This window comes from Sphaeramia orbicularis, chromosome 1 (assembly GCF_902148855.1).
Source record: "Sphaeramia orbicularis chromosome 1, fSphaOr1.1, whole genome shotgun sequence".
Lineage (NCBI taxonomy): Eukaryota > Metazoa > Chordata > Actinopteri > Kurtiformes > Apogonidae > Sphaeramia > Sphaeramia orbicularis.
Window position 1 is genome coordinate 37,671,782 of NC_043957.1, and position 16,512 is coordinate 37,688,293.

General features: G+C 37.8%; 1 protein-coding gene across 1 annotated transcript in view; it reads left to right on the forward strand.

The window, feature by feature from the left end:
* The window catches only part of usp43a (ubiquitin specific peptidase 43a), a 211,892-nt gene that overhangs the window by 80,969 nt on the left and 114,411 nt on the right, over positions 1-16,512 (forward strand). Inside the window, exon 4 of the mRNA XM_030137013.1 lies at positions 11,753-11,845. Within this exon, the coding sequence (XP_029992873.1) occupies positions 11,753-11,845 (93 nt within the window). The remainder of the gene's footprint in view (positions 1-11,752; positions 11,846-16,512) is intronic.

Here is a 16,512-nt window from a genome sequence, read left to right on the forward strand (position 1 = left end):
CCGCAGGGGCTCACTCCTCCCCAAAGATGCACCTAGGTTGGGATATGCTTGAATTGACCGGTGGGAGGCATCCGTCTGGTCATGCCATACTGCTCAGCTGAGTGGCTCATGAAAATATGGCCAGACATTGACCCTCCTTACTTTGATTTTGATGCTTTTACCACCCACAGTGCTTTCTCCAAGGCCTTACACAGCACCGTCCTTCCTGCTAATTCCACCTAATTCCCTGCAGTAGCACACTTTGAAGTGTTTGTTAGCCAGTTAGTGGAGGTCAATATCAAACTCATGCACCTCTTTCATCTACTTTTTCCCCCCTTTTTGTTTTTGCACACAGAAAAGTCCTATGTGGAGACTAGTCATCTGCTTCCACACTCATGATGGGAAATTTGGCTCTTTTGGCTCCTCTCCCAAAGAAGAACCGGCTCGTTCGGCTCCCAAATGGCTCTTAATTTGGTATCATTTGTATCGTAATGTTTTAACCTAACTTGGCAATTAGGAATAGTTTATGTGTTAATAAACCCTTTTGCATTCACTGTTCAGTGGCAAGAACAAAGTTTGTTCTGGCCAGGACATTTCATACTTCACCAAAAACTCAAGCGTCGAACTCGTTGGAGGTCTTCCACTTTTCTGCATTCGCCACATCCACTTTGAATTTCTGACCAAAAGTTTTCGCACACCGCACAAGAAGAAAATTCTGCCCAGACGGTGTGTTGAGAACAAGCTGCAAGAACTTCCAAACCAGAGCTGTGAGAACAAAGTGACGTTGTAGTCCCACAGCTCCGGGAGCGATAAGAAAGTTCTCTGTTCTCTTGGAGTATGTAGCAGACTTAAGTCAGCAGCACAGTGGAGTGTGTGTCCCCCTCTCTGCTTTCACATAATGGTATGATCCATATCCTCACATGTGAGTAGCCCCATGGCCGCCGTGCTGCCCAATCAAACCAAAGTTCTGCAGTGAGCAGTGCTAAGCGACTGAGAGCGAGAGAGCTGAGCAGCGAAAGGACGAAAAAAATTGGGGAGCCAGCTCTCACTCCATGGGAGCCAGCTCTTCTGATTCACTCCAAAGCTCTGAGTTGACTCTTATGAGCACGACACATACTTACCCATACTGAGTAGAGTGGGTTGTATTAAAAGTAGTACATGTAGGAAACTGCACCGTAATATTTGGCTGAACTGGAGCGGATGATGCAGTGTTACTGAGTAAAAATAAGTGTCTAGGTTTGTAATTTTCCTGCACAAGTATTAAGTAAACAGTGTAAATGTTTTTTCTATAATACTCTGACTTGTGTGGATTTGCTGCTTGTGCAGTCCATCTGGTGTAATTCAGTCTTGCTATTTGTTGATGGAACTAATGGGAAATTAAGTTTTGATGAAGCTAATTTAACATTTTCATCATGTAAGAATGAGTTGAGAAGTGCTTAGAGGTATAATTTTTTATGCATTATAGCGCAGAGTGCAGAGTGAACGGCAATATCAGTGAACTGTTCTCCTTTCTCCAGCAAGTTTTTTTTTTTTTGCCTTTATGTAGTTTATTTATTTGCGCTTTGGTCATCACATAGTGAGACATTTGTCATACATTATAAAAGTCACAGTGAGTTTTTCAGCAGGTTAAACGAAGTGGAGTGAGACATGTATGTTAACCTGTGGGGATGTACTGGTTCTGATTCTCAAGCTTTGGCACAGAATACTAGTCTGACACCAAAGCCTCATTGTATGGAAGAGAGTTAACACATTATTTTATTTGTAAAACATCAGGCTTGAATTTCGACCATGGATTGTATGTAATTCCTAGGTGGAGGAACCTTGATGTCACCCACTGGTTTCTGAGCTGCTGTTTTGTGAAGTTGGTTGGTGGCGACCATATTTGGATAAAATTGGTCAGAGTTGAGCTAATGCTAACTGCTAGTTTTATTGACTCAGTACAATAGCAAATTTAATAGCACAAGGCAGAAACATAGTAATTTTACAGTGTTGTTAGTGGATCTTATTTACCAAAACTGGAGCTGTGTCCCAGGGGAGAATGGGTTTGATCAAATGAGCTGAAACTCAGAAAGTCTGACTCAGCAGGCAAGCGAGCTGCTTCTGTTTTCCGTGAGATTTAATTTACGGTGGAAAAAATTATAGATGAACCACCTGATCAATTAGTAAAGGGTTCAGATAAAACGGATGAGACCAGAGTGGGCCTTGAAGAAAATTCCTGACTTTTAGAAAGAGGCTCAGTGTAACTCTATGGGAACCAGCGCCTTTTGGAGCCCACCCCCAGTGGTCAGCAATATTACTTTTCTATTTTATACTATTGCTCATTGGTTTTTTTTTGTTTTTTTTTTTTTTAATCTCTCTTTTTTGTGTTGTTTGCAGTGAGTGTGCTTCATTCTGTTCTGTAACACAATGGGGTAATTTCCCTATTATGGGACAATAACCCATCTTATCTTATCTTATCTTATCTTATCTTATCTTATCTTATCTTATCTTATCTTATCTTATCTTATCTTATCTTATCTTATCTTATCTTATCTTATCTTTTCTTTTCTTTTCTTTTCTTTTCTTTTCTTATAACTTACCACAAGATACTTCTGCTTTAGCTTAGTGTCAGGGTGCTTCCCTTTGCTTTAGACACTGTTTTCTAACTATAAAACTAAATTTTAGAAATATATATAAAGTCAGTTTACAAGTTGCACAATTATTTATGTTAAAGTAACTCATAATGCACCACCACCTTTGTAAAAACTAGTGATGAATAGATGGACCTGTTGGATTGGAATGATTGTCACCCATACAGGATCCTGTTTTTTGGGTCAGTATATGCAACACTGCTATTAGGTCGTTCATTGCTAAAAGGGCCAGGGATGATCTGTGTGTGTTTGTTTATAATTGATTTCAAACAAGTAGGAATAGAGATGATTCAAGAACTCAATCAATCCATCAATAAAGAAAATAGATATATAACACAAATACAAAGCAACAAATACAGTGTAAATGGAGTCTCTACACATATTTGAAAAGGAACGGGACGATCCATACAAACCATCCTGCATACATGAGCATACATACATATGTTAAGAAAATGGGATTCTGATGCAAAGATTCAGTTTTGTATTTAGTACCCATTCTAAAGTGTGAGCCCCTATGGCATCCGAATGTGAGTCTGTTTACTTGTAGTGTCAGAATAGAATAGAATAGAATAGAATAGAATAGAATAGAATAGAATAGAATAGGCTTTATTGTCATTGTGCAACAAAATTGCAGGTGGTCTCTACCAGTGACAGTGCACTTACATCAAAATAACACAATAAAATACAGACATAGATTTTTTAAAAAATATATAAAATGGTGCACTCAAAATCACATTGTATCACATCTTACAACGTTGATCACATTGTATTGACGTTCTAACACGACATGACAGCTGATACTGTCTGTTTTGAGATTTTTTTTGCAGATTTTTTATTGATATCAGTTTTGTTTTGTGTTCGCTATGTGATATGTGCTATAGGTAAACTCTGCGTATTGTTTGTCTCAGTCTTTTTAGAATTCTGCTCCTGGTGCATCTTCACATTTTTTAATATTAGCCCAGAATCCAGGGTACACCTTCCCTTCTCCCCAGTCACACTGCTCCATACTTCTGCATTGGCTTCATTTTGTTTGTGTACATTTGTGTGTTTCCCGGAGAACCTTCTGAATAATATTAGACCCTGAAGCTGGCCTCATGCAAAAAGTTTTATTTTCATAAACTTTTTTAGTCTGCGACTTTAGCTGCATACATTGAAGTTCAGACCTCAGCTCATTAAAGACATACTAGATCTTTTCCAGCCGTGGTGACCCATCAGGAAATCACCTGTAACACTCAACATCCCACTGTGTGTGTGTGTGTGTGTGTGTGTGTGTGTGTGGTTTTGCACTGTACACATTGGTGGCTGGTGAGAGTAGATACCATGGAGGAGTTGCTTGTTTAGGGAATGAGTTCTGCCTCACATAAATGCATTGTGTGCTGAAGCCTTGGTGTGTGTGTGTGTGTGTGTGTGTGTGTGTGTGTGTGTGTATGTGTGTGTGTGTGTGTGTGTGTGTGTGTGTGTGTGTGTGTGTGTGTGTGTGTGTGACAGGGAAGCAGAGAAATTGAGAGAAAATAAGAGTGGGAGAGCAAGAGAGAGTGGGAGAGACAGAAAAATGCACAGGAGGACAGAGTGGTGATAAGAGGCAGGCCAGTTCATTAGTCTTCTCTAGTAGTGGCTCCTCAAAAAGTTGGAAAAAGTTTTGCCAAAACCAGTTTCATTCTTGGAATTAGTCCGATGCTATTACTGAGGTACTCTTGAGCATGGCTAGTAAGACCCTGATTGATCATAACTGTTCCTACTAAAATATTTGTCGTTGTGGTTGCCAGAATCCACCGCTATTACCTGGAGGATGTAACAGAATTAAATCTGCAAAACAAATGTAATGCATTACTTAGTGACATTAAATATCTAATCACACTTTTAACATCCAGGCTGGCCATAACGCAGCCCTAACTGAGGGCAGGACTGGGTGATGTGGCAAAAATATGTGTGTATATGTGTGTGTGTGTGTGTGTGTGTGTGTGTGTGTGTGTGTGTGTATATTGTCGGTTTAGACAAAAGGGTGAGAGCTAATAAGCTATGCTTCTGTTCACTCCTTTTCGAATATGACATTTTTTTTCTTTTTTTGTGTATAATTATTTTATGCTTCCTTGAATTTTCATTTCTATATTATGTTGTGCAAAGAAGTCAATTAGTAGCAATCAGGAAGCTTGTATCATTTCCATATTTGAAATAAATTAATAAAAAAAAAAAGATCTGAATATAGAATGTTTTTACACTATATAGCTCTTAAGCATCTGTGTAAATCAGACTCAGTGCACATTGGAGTTCAGAAGCTGGACCCACAGTTCACTGACTCACTGTAATTCTTTGGCATAATTTCTTCTTCAGCAGCAAAACAACACATTACACAAGCTCTGCAAGTTAATGCTGACAAGAGTCAAACACTTTAGTGGGGACAGATGCTAAATTATCACCATAAATTGACTGAAATAAACTCACTACCCGAGTGATATTACAAATCCATAGGTTAGTGTAACACAGTGTGCAACACTGTGAAATACCACAACTGCACAGGTGAATGGGCCATTTACAGTAAATGTTTGCAGAGTAGGAATTTTGTGACTGCACTTATTGACAGTATGTGCACGATCCCTCTAAAAAGTAGACCATATGCCAAATTAGATCCATCACAATCTAGCCAAGGGTTAGACTCATAACAGAGGGAGTGTAGGTCAAGTTGAACACATTACACTTCATTTGACAGTGAATATCTTCTAGTTTATGTTTAACATTTAGCTGAAACACAACCCAAACTAGATAAGTTTAAAAATGTAATAATAATAAAAAAAAAAAAAAAAAAATAATAATAATAATAATAATAATAATGCATTCTAATTAGAGGTGCCTGGTGCTAACCCCAAATGGGTCAGCAGTGACCTGGTGGAGGTTAAGAGGTGAAATTACAGTTATTAGAATGTTGGGGAATACAAAGGGGTTAAACATTGGGTAAAACATTACTTATAAATAGAATCGAGGTAGAGGGATGTGCAATGTGGATACATGTTTGTAATATAACTTGAAATCATGGTAATGCCAAATATAGTATTATGATAACAGAAACTGTTCTGTAAATACTACCTCACTACATCTTCATCTTGTGCTGTAAACAGGGCTACTTGTGACATGATACGATATGGCAGAGTGTGAAACATTTTTCTGTCCTCACATCATATATATGTATAAGATTGCATCATACAGTACTAGTAGAATATAACATTAATTCTGGTGTTTTCCATCTTTTCACCATGTAAGAATGTGTTCTTTTGGCAGCAAATCCATACTATTTTTATCTTGCAGTAATCTGCTAAAATTGTCAGTTATTTTTAAATGGTTCTCCTAATGGTTCCCCCTTGTTTTTAAGAAGCTAATTAGCAATCTGTTAAATATTCTATTTCCAAAGTAACCTTCTCAGCGCTGATCATTAGATGTAAGATCAAACCCGTTTAAAGGGTGTAGTACATCTGCAAATCTAGTCCTTTGTCCTTGACACTTACAGCTACGGTATATGTTCTGAGCTTTAAGCAGTAATGGAAGAAGACGCTCATATGTATGATGTGACGCCAAAAATAGGCAGTTGCCTTGAAAGAACTTATACTTTAGCAAGTGAAGAGGTGTGGAATAGAGTTTGTATGAGACGTGTGTGAGAGAGGCTGAACAACCCCTTTAGTCGAGTTAATTTCCCCTGACAGTAGGCCTCTACTCACACACTCTGATAGAGAGCGATGAGTGGCCTCCAGTCCACAGCCGGTGACACATGACTGACTGACAGTTGGACACAAGAAATTGCCTCTCTGAGGTCTCTCTTTCATTTACCCAGCAGGAGAGCTGAACTTTGATGCCTAATGCTGGTCCATGGTCCTGGAGTTGTATTTAGATTGTTTGGCCCTGGCTAGCTGCATGCTCTTTTTATATGAATAGCATGCAGCTAGCCATGCTCTTCATGAATAGACTAAAACCAACAGCTTGGGTTAGTTTCATCATCCAGTCAAGCAAAAACACAAAGATCCTGATTTGTCATGTGCTGCATTCATTGTTTCATCCTCATCATTTACACTGTATAATGCAAAAAAAGCTCAATTTAGAATAAAAGTTAAAAAAAAAAAAAAAAAAAAGTAAGGCAACTTGATGGTGCATAATCTTTCGAAATGCAGCCGGTGGAGTTTTATTTATTTAACTCAGAGTAGAATGGAGGGATGCTGAGCAGCTCAACTTTTTTTTTTTAATAATAAACAAGAGCAGGTGCTGCTGTGCTGCTTGTGTGTGTTTGTAATGTAGCTTGAGGTATCTGGTCCCAACTAAAGGCTGGTGGTCTTTTGATTTGACAACTGAATGTTGTACACAGTACAAACATTGCTGTCTGTCACACAAACACACAAACACACACTCTTATCTCATGTTCTCCACCAGACTGGAAATACTGTCAGCCTCACCACAAGCTTTTTAAGTGATATATTTGTGGGTTAGTGCGTGTGGGTGTTCCTGCAACACACAGAGTTTGTAAGTGCAGGGGTTTTGGTGTGCAAGTGGGTTTTTCCGCGTGTGTGAGTGAATACAGGCTGTCAGTCAGCTTTACTCAGTACAAACTGGCATCATTAGTGAGTCTGTGACTGGCTGCCACAACACACTGGGTAGAGCACTGACAGCAAGAAAATGGAGAGTTTGCAAAGTGTTGTATTATATCCAGTATATCTGTAGATTTGACAAGTTTGTATTTGCACATATTTGAATATAGCTCAACTGACAGAAATGATAGGGAGACCCCCAGATGAAATGAGCTTTTGGCAACCGGCATGCAAATGTACACATAGTCTGAAATGTGCAGACATAGGAGAGTGATACGCAGCAGCAATTTAATATGTTCCTATAACAATCACAGAAAAAACAAGATGAAAAGTAAATATAAATGAAAAAATATACATATGTATGTTATTGTTATACATACATAAACGTGTATATGTACTGTGCATAAATAAAGTCATGTATGTGTCCAGGAGCTGTTTGATTATAGAGCAACACAGTTCACATTAGACCACATTAGAAGAGTCTGTACTCACAACACATTGGTGATGAATTCCCCCAGAGGTAATACATATCTTTTATTTATTTATTTTTTTTTATTTTCGGGAAGTGCTATTGTACTACATACATTTAGAACATTGATTATCTTTTTTTCTTTTTTTACATTAGTTCCAGTTTTGCCCTTTCATTTTTCGTGCACTCCGTCTGTGATGAGCATCTGAATCTATGAATATACACATTTACATTTTGTGCTTTTTTGACTCAGTGAAGCTCCTACTAATAATCTTTTTTTCTTTAAAAATATACAAATGTATGTAATTATTATAAATAAAACATCTGTACATATGTATATGCACCATGCATAAATAAAACAACATATGTGTCCAGTAGCTGTATAATGTTACAGCAGCAAATAGTTCACATTCAGAACTCATATTCAACAACGTACCAGTTAAATCCATCTCATACTTCCACTGATGTACTCTACTGAAATGCTACAGAACTTTACAATGCTGTGCCCACAGGTTGAGGTGTGTTTGCGATGTGTAATCTGCACTGTGACTCCAAATAAATAGTTCAGACAGAAACTACAATTGTCTGAATCGGTGTTTTAAAACTGCTTACCATAAACGTACAATAAATTATCTGAAAAGCATAATAGGATTATAGTTTTATGATATGAAAGGTTTATGTGACACAACAGCAAATCAAATGTGGTGTTTTTACTTAATTGCTGTATGAAAAGGTAAATAATAGGTGAACCAAGGCCATTAAACAGGGATTAGCATAATGTGTCACTAACAGTTCAGCTTAATATTATGTATTTGCTTATTCATAGTCAGTGCTTTTCCTCTGTCTGCTGTTTGTACTTCCCACACAATCCTTAGAGAGACTATTGGAGGAGAACAATATGTGCATTTTTGAGTTTATGAAAATGTCTTAGGTTGTTGTTGAACTCGAACATGACTAATCCGGTCGCACTAACCTCAGATGTGGCTCGTAATAAAAGATGTGCTTGTTGCTTCTGCTCTGAGCTCAATTTTCCTGTGTTTTTCTCTCACCCATCCTGAGATCAGTGAGAGCTATGCACTTTTGAAAACAGTGTTTGGCTGCAGATTCTGTCTGATAGAGGCCCAGAGATCCGGATCAAGTTTTTCTATCCTCCTGTCATTTCTCTGCTGCCATCAGCCTCTTCCCCGTTGACTCAAAGACCTTCACAGCTCCTGTCCGGGTCTTTTTCTCTGTCAGCTTTTTTTTTTTGTCAACTCCTCTGTCCTGCCTCCAACCTTCTGTTCATTTTTAATCTGTTCTCCCGCTGAGCCCCACTCTTTGTTGTCTTTCTCTCTGTTTACTTTTACCTTGTCTGCCTTTTTATATTGAAGTCATCTTTATTTTCTTTACCTAAATTAATCCTCTGTCGTCATCCTCGTAAAAATCTTCTTTTCATCTCAAACTCTTCCTTGTGACTTTAATCTCTAGTATTTTTAGAATGCAGCTTTTCTGTGTACTACACCTGCCTAGTTCAGTGTTTTTACGCTTCAGTTGTAAATAACATCCCACCTCTGACGATTTACTGATGTTCTCAACAGCAGATCAGTCCAGATGGTTTCCTTCAGTATTCAGTGGTCACCACTGTCCACTTGCATATTTCTGCACATTTATCGACTACTTTAAATTGAACACATTACATGAGAGAGTAAATTCTCTCTAGACATTTAAGAATATCTGAGGAAACACTAAGAATCTGTTCCAACCTCAAACTATGTGTGAGATTACACTGTAGAATCTATCTATTTTGGGATCTGTGAGCCTTATAGATAACATGAAAATAAGCCACAATGATTTTATGATGTTTCATGTTCATGTTTTCATATACAGTTCCTGCCCCCCCCCCCACCCCAAAAAAAAAACAACCCACACAATATTTCATTGGATAGTTTTTATTGTAGGATGCATTCACTGTAGCACCATGTATGCCAGTTCATATGTATGTCATAACAGTCTAAACATCACAGCATTTATTATACCAGGTATACCATCTGTTCTGCCGTTCGAGATTTTTGTCCATTGCATTTCCCGGACACTATTATCGGCTGAATTTCAAGTTTTAGATTTTTCCTGATATTTGAAAATTTCAACTTTCAACCAATTTTTCTGACATTATTCACCCAGTTCTTTTCAAATTTCACACATTCTTTATCTGTGCTTTTCTCTCAATTTTTGCATTTTTGAAAATTTTATTTTTGAAAATTTTAACCTACAATTTTTGTCCAACTGATTCCTCGGACACAATTCACCCGATTATTTTTAAATTTCGCACACTTTTTTTTTTTTTTTTTTAACCACTAGGAGAGGTGGAGTGCACGGTTAGATGTATAAATTTAAATTTTTGATTTTTGTTTTTTTGTTTAATTTCAACTTAGAAAATTTGTCCAACTGCTTTTTCTGACATTAGTCATCCAGTTCTTTTGGAATTTCACACACATGTTCTGTATGTGTGCTTATCTATCAAATGCAGTTTTTTTTTCTTTTTTTTTTTTTCTTTTTTTTTTTTTTTTAACAAATTTTTTAAAAGTTTAAAAAGATTGAAAGTTAAGACTCACAATGAAACACTGGGTACGCAGGGTATCAGTGACCAGGAGGGGCAAAGTGTTGTGTGACCTGTCGGGGGTATTAGGCTACGTTCAGACTGCAGGCAAATGTGGCCCAAATCTGATTTTTTTGCCCATATGTGACCTGTATGCAATCTATTAAAGACAGTTCGAGCAACACAAATCTGATTTTTTCAAATCCGAGCATGGCCACTTTCATATGTGGTCCTAAATCTGATATGTATCTGGTATTTTACAATCAGTCTGAGCGGCCAGGTCGCATTTGTCCGTCCTTTAGGTCATTGAAATGCAACAAACATCACAATTCTGCGTCCCAGGAGGAGAAGTGGCAGGAAAAACTTGCTTACTTCCATAAACACACTGCATGCCTGTGTGGACACATATTACGTCAGGACCTCTTTTGCACATGCGGGTCACTTCAGGGTCGCATTCAGTTCATACTCAAAACTGATAGAAGTCGCATTTAATGTGTAATATGAACGAGCATACAAAAAAATTGGACTTCACCAAAAAATCTGAATAATGCATTAAGACCTGTTGTCTGAATGTAGCCTTAGTAAGCTCCTCTTACTTTTTCACTTTTTTCCATTTAGAGTCACATTAGCTTTTTTTTCCTCGAAGATCTTATACTGATGTCTGGAGAGTCAGATGTCTGTGTAAATCCCTCTCCATTACATCCCAAAGGTCTGGACTCTTCAATACCCAATCCATATGTAAAAGTGATGCTTCATGCTGCTGAATCACTCTTTAACAATCTGAGCTTGATGAACCTGATGAATCCTGGAACTGTCCAATCATTATCCTTTCTAGACAACTCATGGCTATTCAGGAAATAAGAAGCTCCTCAGTGCATCACATAGAGTTAAAGAACTTGCTGCAGCTAAAACATAGTAATCACTGCAGTAATTATTCAATAGAAGGATATAAACTATTTGCTCATTTAACCCATAATGACTCAGTGCTACATTTGTGGCAGTTTCCTTTCTATTTAACCTTTCTTAAATGATTTATCACCATTTTCATAACATTATCCTCTCTATTTTGCATTTTCTTAGTGATAATCAAGTGTTATCCTTCATTTAAGTCACTGATCATGTAGATGTTCATAAAAGCTCAGGTTGAAGTTGAGGGTTAGTTGAGTGTCTCCATTCACTGTCATTGATCCAACTCCATGGGTTTTACTGGTCAATCAATGTTGCAGAAGATGACGGTGTTTCCATGGTAACTACGGAGCCTCTGAACGTACAAATGGGTCACATCTGATGACCATGAAAAGATGAAAATTCAATTCACTTCAATTATTTCAAAGTATTGATAAGTTTAGTGGTTCAGAAGTTATTAAACACTTTAGATCAGTACATGATTTTGGTTGCCAGTGGCTGTTTGGGTCTTTGGGTCTGAGGGCTAAATCCAGGTGGTGACTCTTTTGGTCAGGCTGTATAACTGTGTAACTATGTGTGCTAAGCTCACACAAAACCAAAATCATTAATCTCTCCTCCTTTTCCACAGGTCTTCTCTGACGTGCCCTCATTGCCTTAAGCAGAGTAACACCTTTGACCCATTTCTATGTATCTCCCTACCGATCCCTCTACGACAAACCAGGTGATGTATAACACACACATCATAAAGAGTCATAAACTCATTAGAACAGGATACTAAACCATTATTGCAATAAACATGGGACGGGCGATCTCGCAATCTTTTGTCATACGACCTACTTTTCTGAGGGATCACACAGATTTTGTCATTAAAAAATAAATGACAGAGCTGTTGAAACTTTCATACTCACTTAATGTTTGTTTTTAATGGTCCATTTACTCGTGTAATTATGATATTTTACAGAGAGCACCGTTGCATTACTGTCACTAGCACAGGTGAGTTTAGTTCAGTTCAGTCATAGCATTTTTCCACACTAAAGTGTTCAGTGTGAACTTTAGAGTTTGCGTAATGTTTTGTTTTGCTGCTGCAGAGGAAATAGTGGCAAAATGATACCGTAAGTCAGTTAGCTGCCAGTCTGTCTGCCCAAATGAGCAGTGAGTCTGATTTATAGATGCTTTAGAGTAATGCTACTGGGAAACTGTTGTTGATTCATTATGAAACTGAGACGGGATCAATTAGGCCACCATGAGCTGTGCGATTAATGGAAAAACTGCAGCTGTATGTGCACAAAAATGTCGACTTGTGTTCATAATATTGTCAGTTTGTCATAATGTTGGCCCTAAATTATGCAAAAAGAGTTTCTAGACAGATAACAAAAAAAGAGAAAAAGCCATCCCACAGAAGCCTCCAAACATCAGAGAAAACTAAAAGAAAACTTTTGAACTGAGAAAATTGTGATTCAGATTGTGGATTGTGATTCTTCATGTATAGATAGTTATATGATCTTTTAACTGGATCACCCAACCCTACATTAACTAAACCCTCTTGAAGTAATACTTGCTTGTGCATTTCCATCTTGCAAAAGTAAGTATTAAGGTATTTATTGCATCAGTTTTACCATAAATTGTATCTGAAGTAAAGCTGTTAATGTGCTTTAAGGCTTTAAGGATGTTTAAGATCATCCCCTGACGTCATGTATATGACCCTTAAAATTGCTTCATACTTAAGAGAGATTGTAACGACAAGCTGCCGTTACCATGGTCAACGTTGAATAATTGTCATATATTTTTGTTATTGAGAGACAATGTGGGATGTCAGAAGACAGCTGGTGTGACTGGAGTGGACATATGGGGGAAGGAACGACACATGTGTTTAGTTAGGGAAAAATAGATGATTTATGGAATTATTTGAAAAGATGATAAAAAAATTATAAATGCACAGTAGATGCATTGGTGTATAATACAAATATGGGTGCTGATACTGTATAATTCACAGTGTTATGTAGCTTTTCTGTGTAAGTAGTTCCCCCTGTTCTAATTGGTCCATCTGCCGCCACTTGAGGGAACATTGGTATAAAAGCCTCACCGTTGTCTTTGGTGGTTGGTGGGTATGGTTCTGTGGAGAAGTTGGATGTTTGAGTTTGCTGATGGATGGCCGTGTTGTTCATTTCTGCTGACGAATTGTTGAAAATAAAACCGAAAGGTAAAAACCTTAAAGTGACTCTCGCTGAATTCAGTCTGTACTGCTTTTGATGGCTTGGCTGCTTGGCCAGTCTGACAGAGATTATTCTCAGCTAATAAGAACAAAGAGACTTATGCACTATGATAGATGACGCACTATAAGTACTTTTTAAAAGAAAGCTTGCAAAAATGAATTGCCAAACACATGCATCATCGCACTCTTTCACAGCCATATTCTACCTACTGTTGGCCATGGTCATATCAAAGTGATAAATGTTGTCCATCTAATAGTCCCTGACCACACACTTTCTGTGTTATTTCCTTTTAAACTGTGGCAGAAGCTGCATGTCAGCAAGGCCCTGATGATGAGGGTACGACTTTGACACACAGAAGAGATAGAGAGAAGTGAACAGAGTTATGCACAAACAACAGACTCTGATTTTGATTAAATACAGATGCAAATACAGGAAGAAAATAAAATGTCCATATGCATTTTTGTGGGCAGGAGTGTTATACCAGTGGACTTTATCAGCAATCAGACACTGATTAAATCAGTAAAATGTTAAGGCTCTCAGTCGATTAAAGGTGCATGCTGGATAACACGGTGCATACCAGCCACAGACTTTTGTTACTTTTGTATTCTATCCTTTCTCTGTGTTGAAGAACCCAGTCGTAGTGTTAAAGTACACAAGGTCAACTTCAGTAGAATAATCGACAAACATCACCTCTGCACTTCTCAGTCAAAATATGTCAAACAACACACTCAAAATAAAAAAAGGAAACTCTGTTTAAATATTTTCACATGTAATTGCATGATTTGCCTCCATTCGGTGCTCAGCGAATCCTCATATCTTCAAACCTACAGATGCTGCTGCTATGCATGCTCTCTGCGTGGTGTCCCCTCCACTCAGTATTTCAGTTTCCTAACTGTGCCTGGTCTGGTTTTGTTGTTGCATAAATCCAGCACAAAGAGAAACTCATTCAACCTCTGTTGACTCACTGCTGGTTCAACACCAACCTGAAGGAAGCACACACATTGTGAAAATAACTGTGAGGACATGAGCGTCTTAGATTACTCTTACTATTAAAAGTGAATCTGTAACCCTAACATGATAAAAAAAAAAAAAAATGTAATAAAAGCAGTATACAAATATATTTCTTCTATATATATGAGCAGTGTATAAAAGCACACTGCCTTCTTTGCACGGTCCTTTTGCAGCTGAACCCCAGCTGAATGCCTGATAAGTCTGAGGCCCCCAGAGACACAACGGGGTCTGGTTGGCAGAGTGACATTGAAGCCTGGGTGCTGCAGATAATGCCAGCAGACAGAGATGGAGTCCTGCCATTTTTATCTCTTATGTTTACTCCCAATCAAACCTTTTGAAAATAACAAAAGTATGTAGGAACCTTAAAAGATGTTAGCTGCTTATTGGCTAGTGCAGTGGTTCTCTGGCTTTGGGACCCACTATCATCGCAAACTAATAAAAGTTAAACCGCTTGAATTTATTTAATAAAACGATGGTGTGTTTTGAGAGTGTATTCACACCTATTTAATTTGGTCCATTTAAAAGGGACCAGAGTTCGTTTTCCCGGAAAGTCCAGATTTTTTTTAGGTGTGAATACAAACCTGCAAACTCTGATTTGAACCAAACGGACTCTGGGCCGGTTCAGTTCTGGTGTGAATATAACTGGCCTCGAGCCAAAAGAAACCAAGGAACCATGCATTTTTTTGTGCTTGATGAGCCACTGTAGCCGTGAGGCATTGTGGGTAATCAACATTGAGGACGTAGCCAGAACTAACTGCAGAAGCGTGAGCCGTGGACAGATGTGGAGCAATTGAATGTGTCATTGACATTCAGTCCTACTGTGTGCACTGCAAAAAAAGGAGTGTCCAAAAACAAGATGAAAACACTAAATCTGAGGAAAAAACAAGTGAAGTATCTGTCCATGCAGCAAGATCATTTCATTTGACAAGATTTCTTGATTTAAGATTGTTAAATCTAGAAATAAGCATGTCTACAGATGTATGAACACTTAAAATAAGAAATTAACTCTTATAACAAGATAAATTATCTAACACTTGTAAATCTAACTTATTTTTTTATCTTGATAAGAACCAAATCATTTGCAGTGTATAGGACCTCCATATTTGTTTTCATCAACACCCGTCATCTCTTATTCACCCCGCCCCTGACTTTTCTAATCAATGCCAGCGCAGTTCGTCACATATGTGCGTCTGTTTACAAAGTTTGGTCCACTGGCAAAAAGCGCAATGAGAATGCAATCTGACCCAAACAAAAAAAATGAAGTCCACAATCGATCCGAATCAAATAAGTAGACCAAAGGACATTCCAGGTGTGAATACACCCTGATATAATACAGAATAGACCAGTATGCCAACATAGAAGACAAGTTTAAAGATAAACCAAAATGACAAGCATGTGGTGATGCTAAAGAGGGAAATATTACTTTTAACAATAAATTAGGTACATTTTACCAAAACCAAAAATGTGCACTCAGTTAAAAATTAAAAGTGGATTCAGTCACTTATTGAAGCATTAAACACACTGAGGTTTTGTCCTCAATGTAGGTAAAACTATATCTGATGTAGTCAATGTCATACCATGATTTCAATAGAAACTTTAGGGTTTTCTTTTATCCTGTGAAATATGTTGTGTTAATTAGCATTACAGCGCATTACCGCCACCTACTGCTGGGGAGGCTGAATGGACGGTGCTCAGCTCCATAAACAGTAAAGCAGAGGATTGGTTTCTTAACATTATTTTTTGTCCTGACAAAGGCCTGCAGCCGTATGAAAATAGGTTTGTGACCCATTTTTTGTTCACGACCCACCAGTTGAGAATCACTGGGTTTGTGTGTAATATAGAGACAAAATATGGGTCTAGCTGAGGTTGTGTAAGGCTAGTGTGCATTTTTTAGATACAATATTAATTAAACTTTACTTATGCTTTCTGATATTTAATAATTAAAGGTAAATCTTTGCCACTGAGGGTAAACAGGCTGCTTAAGGTTGCTGAGTGTTTTCAAGCATTTGCTCTTGAGACGCCAAATGAATTTATTATATACTTACTCTATAAACAATTAATCATTAGAAAATTCCTTGTATGCTTCCCTTCTTCATCTGATCCTGACACATTTGGAAGGTGCAAAGACTTTAGTGCGCCTAGTTTTTATTGACTTCTCCTCAGC